Source organism: Fukomys damarensis, unplaced genomic scaffold, assembly GCF_012274545.1.
Source record: "Fukomys damarensis isolate Sample0158 unplaced genomic scaffold, DMR_v1.0_HiC HiC_scaffold_11, whole genome shotgun sequence".
NCBI lineage: Eukaryota > Metazoa > Chordata > Mammalia > Rodentia > Bathyergidae > Fukomys > Fukomys damarensis.
Window position 1 is genome coordinate 21,970,491 of NW_022900923.1, and position 4,856 is coordinate 21,975,346.

General features: G+C 37.8%; 1 protein-coding gene across 8 annotated transcripts in view; it reads left to right on the forward strand.

Moving 5' to 3' along the window:
• The window catches only part of Axdnd1 (axonemal dynein light chain domain containing 1), a 193,402-nt gene that overhangs the window by 57,604 nt on the left and 130,942 nt on the right, over window positions 1-4,856 (forward strand). For all 8 annotated transcript variants that reach the window (XM_010630238.2, XM_010630237.2, XM_010630244.2 and 5 more), the window contains exons 7-9: window positions 1,576-1,632; window positions 2,318-2,420; window positions 4,086-4,207. In XM_010630238.2, coding sequence (XP_010628540.1) covers window positions 1,576-1,632; window positions 2,318-2,420; window positions 4,086-4,207 — 282 coding nt within the window. The remainder of the gene's footprint in view (window positions 1-1,575; window positions 1,633-2,317; window positions 2,421-4,085; window positions 4,208-4,856) is intronic.

Here is a 4,856-nt window from a genome sequence, read left to right on the forward strand (position 1 = left end):
ATGAGGAAAAAAGAGAAAAGAGAGAGGGAAAGAAAAAGAATTTGAAGGTCCTCTTTCAGGCTATCTCTGATCTCATATTATACCACATGCACAGTCATATGCGGAACCCAATCCCCTGGTCTTAGCTAGCCAATAGCTGTTCCTCACGACTCAGACTGAACACAATCTACAAGGCCTAACTTTAGTTTCCTTACCCTGAGGGTTGAACTCCACTCAGTTTTATTACAGGTTTCCCCTGCCCTTTCTTTAAAGATGTTCAAAGTTGGGAGCTCAGAAAACTACCCTTCATGGGAACCTATGCCTCTGCAGAATTGGTCTAAGGACTGCTCTGATCAGGAGTTTTGAGAACAGGGGGGGTGTCGTGTGGGTGTTTCAAGGGCACCCGCGCAGCTACCTTCCTTCCTGGTCTGTTGTTGCGCAGGCCGGGAGCTCCCGCGCAGGGCGGGAGCTTGCGCGCACGCCGCCGGGTGATTGCAGGCAGGCAGGCCGACAGGCAGCTGAGGAAACCCCCTCCGGAGTCTTTGGGGCCTTCCTGGTCTGTTGTCGCGCAGGCCAGGAGCTCACGCGCACGCCGCCGGGTGATCGCAGGCAGGCAGGCCGACAGGCAGCTGAGGAAACCCCCTCTTGTTCATTTATTTTTGAGACAGGGTCTCACCATGTAGTTGAGGCTGGCCTTCAATTCACTATATATAGCCTAGGCTTGCCTCCAACTCATGGCAATCCTCCTGCCTCCGCCTCCCAATTGCTGGAATTACAGGCATGTGCCACCACACTCAGTCTTAATCTGTTTATTTATATTTTAGATTTCTTATATAAAAGAAAATGTAATATTTAACTTTCTGAGTCTGGCTTATATCTCTTAAGGTGATGCTCTCAAGGTTATTTTCTGCAAATGACCTGATTTCAAATAATATTCTGCTGTGCATATATACTACATTTTCTATATCCATTCATGTATTTGTGGGCGTTGAGGCTGTTTCTAGAGCTTAGCTATTGTGAATTGTGCCCCTGTAACTAGTATGTAGGTCTCACTACAGTATTATATGTCTTTAATTCTTCTGAGAATATATCCAGAAGAGGTACTGCTGGGTCATTTCTGTTTCTAGTTATTTTCAGGAATTTCCATACTGATATCAGTGGCTACACTAGTTTACATTCTTACCAACAATATAAAAGGGTTTCTTTTTCCTACTGATGTTCATTCGATGTATTTTTAATGCAAGCCATGATGACTGGGAGAAGATGAAATCTCAAAGTTGTTTTAATTTGTATTTCCCTAATGGCTAATTTCCCTGTTGAATATTTTTAATGTATTTATTGTAATTCATATACCACTTGTACTTTTTTTGAGAAGTGTCCATTCAGTTCCTTTTTTTGATCGGTCATTTGTTTTTTGGGGGTTAGCTTTTCAGTTCTTTATATATTCTTGGTATTAATCTTCTACAAGAAGAGAAGCTGTCTGTCCTGCTGAGGCCAGAGCCAGCCCTGTGTTCATGCTAAGCACATAATCTACCACTGAGCTCCAGCCCCCAAATATTCTCTTAAGATAACGTGTGCTTGTTTTATTCATTGTAGCAAATATACTACTCTTCTCACGGATAGTGAAAACAGGCTATTGCTCTTCCCATCCATGTAAGTATGGTCTGTTTTATAAAGTGTTTTTTAAATTTTTAAATTTAATTTAATTTATCTTTTGCAGTACTGGGGATCAAATTCAGGATCTTATGCCTAGCTAAATCCCTGGCCCTATAAATTATTGTTTAGAAAGAATGATTATATGTACATGTGTTCTTTTTGTTATTATTTTATTAAACAAAATTATAGCAGGAACCCCAAACAATAATTTTCTACAATTCTATTATCTAATTAGTTGTTTTCACATGTCCAATTGGGTATTCAAATCTATATAACTGTAAATAGTATTTAAGTAGTATGAAACACTTTTATATTCTACATTTAATGATTCATATTTTGTTATGGTCTTCTTTCCTTTGTCCTTTTTCTTCTCACTTTGGATGTTTGTCTCCACATTTTTAATATGTTCCTACCATCTTATATAATAGTTATATAGAATCTTTGGAGGGGAGAATTATTTTCTTTTAAGAAGAGGATAATATTATTTACATGTTTTCTTGGGTTTTTTTTCACTCTATTACTAACATCCCACTAGATGGATAGTTACAGGTCTAATGCTTTAACATATTACTGTTACTATTCCATAATTATACATCCTATTTATAAATTTTCTATTCTTTTTGTCATTTGAGCATGAGATGTTAAAATATTGTTTGCATGTTGGCCACCTTACTCTTTTTAGGAAACCTAACAGAAGAGTGGAAGTGGTCCAGCTGAAGGAAGTGATGGATACTATGCTAGAGAGGGCTGGTGTAGAAAATCGGGAATATGCAGGACCAACCAAGGTAGTTGTAAAGATCAGTGTAACCAGTGTTTAAGACAATATATATTTCTAACTGAGGGATTTCTGAATCCTATGTATTTGTAGTGTTTTGAAGAACCCCTATACTGTTTTCCATAGTGGCTATGCTAACTTACATTCCCTCTAAAATGCGTGTCTCCATTTAGTGTATCCTCACCAGCATTTAATATTTCCTTTAAAAGACCTCATTACTTTATGTACTATTAAAAAAACTCTGCCATTTAAGCCATGCTTTCTTACCACTTGTAACTTTTATTTTGTAGTTAATGAAAATACTCTTCCAACCTTACATAGAAATTGTTTTCTTTAATAGGGCTATTTCTTCTTTGTGTGATTTATTTTTTGTATAGAGTTTAAACCTTACAAAAATTTTTAGTACAAGACAACCTGATAGAGCCTTTACCCATTGTCTTAGCCTACCTTCTGTTGCTGTAACAGAGTATCACAAAGTGTCAAATTTATAAACAGTAGGAGTTTATTTGACGTATGATTCTGGAGGTTGGTGAATCCAAAAGCAGGGCAGAAGCATCTGGTGAGGGCCTTCATGCTACATCATTCCATGGTAGAAGGTGGAAGGACAGCTGATCTCATAGGATAGGTAGAAGAAATCGGCCTGAAGTAAGCAGGAGGCTATTTCTGTGATGATCACAGCATTAATCCACTTAACGAGGCCAGAGCCCTCATGTCTAGTCACCTCTTCAAAGGCCCACCTTTTGTTTTTGTTTGTTTTTGAGACTGGGTCTTGCTATGCAGTTCAGGCTGGTCTTGAACTCACTATGTAGCTCGTTCTGGCCTCAAACTTAGTGATCCTCCTGCCTTAGCCTCCCACGTGCTAGGATTACAGCTGTGTGCCACCACATCTAGCCAAAAGTCCCACCTTTTAATATTGTTACAATAGCCACTAAATTTCAGCATATATTTAGAAGGGTCATTCACATCCTAGTACCCAAATTCTCCCACCTGTTGTTTACATTGTTCCCTATTTGTTTTTTTATTCTCATTGCCTATTATATATGCATAGTTTTTCTGGACTATTCTACTTTGGAGACATCTGGCTTCTGCTACCATATATCACAGGGTTTATTTGTAAAAGCAAGGGCATTCTTTTATATATCCATTGCATTAAAATCAGGAAATTTAACATTGATATGGTAGTATTACTTAACATAGTCCTAACCAAATTTCCTGTTTCATCAGTTGTCCCTGTAATGGCTTTCCTAGCTACTTCTTCTGCTTAGCCTGGCATCCCAGCATCACACAGCGCTTCCAGTTGTCATGTTCCTTTAGACCACTTTGATCTGAAACAGTTCTGTAGCCTTTATTGTTTTTCTTGACCTTGATCATTTTGAACAGCACAGGCCAGTTACTCTGTCAGATATTCCTCAGTTTTGGCTTGTCTGATGTGTGCTCATGGTCGCATCCAGGTTTTAAAATTTTTTGGCAGCATAGAATACAAGTGATGCTGTCATCTTCTCAGTGTGCCATATAAAAATGTGCACAATTAGACAGATTTTAAAAATCATATATTATTTTGTGTGTGTATGTGAAAATTAATGTTACTGAAACTGTTAACTAAAATTTGTTCAGAGTTCTCAGCTCCTAAAATGGCTGACAATAAGGACTGATTTTTTTGCTTATCTTTTGCCAGATGCACCAGCTACTGCATATGTTAAAGAAGGAGCAGACCATTTACAACACAGTATTTCATGAACTTATTCGACAAGTCAGTGTAGACTGTGCAGATAGAGGAGAACTACTGTCCAAAATCAGGTTAGAGCTACTGTTAGTCTTTTATTTGTTTCCTTTTTTAGGTAGTACTTTGGACCGAACTGTGGAATTACAGATGTGTGCCACCATGTGGGCTCCTTTTTATTTTTTATTTTGAGACAGAGTCTCCCTAAGTTGCCCACACTGGGCTCAAACTTGCAATCCTCCTGCCTCAGCCTCTTGAACTGCTCAGATTACAGGCATGCACCACTGAGGCTGACCTAGTTTCCTTTCGAATTTTATATTAGAATTGTGTGTATATCTACTTTTGAGAAAGCCAAAAAGTACACTTCCCTATCTTAGTGATAATAAGGAACCTCATTATATTTTATTATATTCTCTATAGTAAAATCTTCATCTTAGTGTAAGCCCTGGGTAAAAAGTTTTTTTAATCTGTAAGTAAAGATAATAGCTACTGTGAAAGTTTTCACTTACCTCTTTGTTCATTCATAAATCAATGCAAGCACAAGGGCCTGAGTTTGATCCCCAGTACCAAAACAATAAAATAAAATAAAATAAAAAAAATAAATCAATGATATTTATTGGGTACGGACCCTGAAAGTGAGATGCTTCATAGCAATGTGGTGAGGTTTTGATGAGAACAAAGAAGTGGGTGCTCAATAAATATTATTATCGATGATGATGATAAATA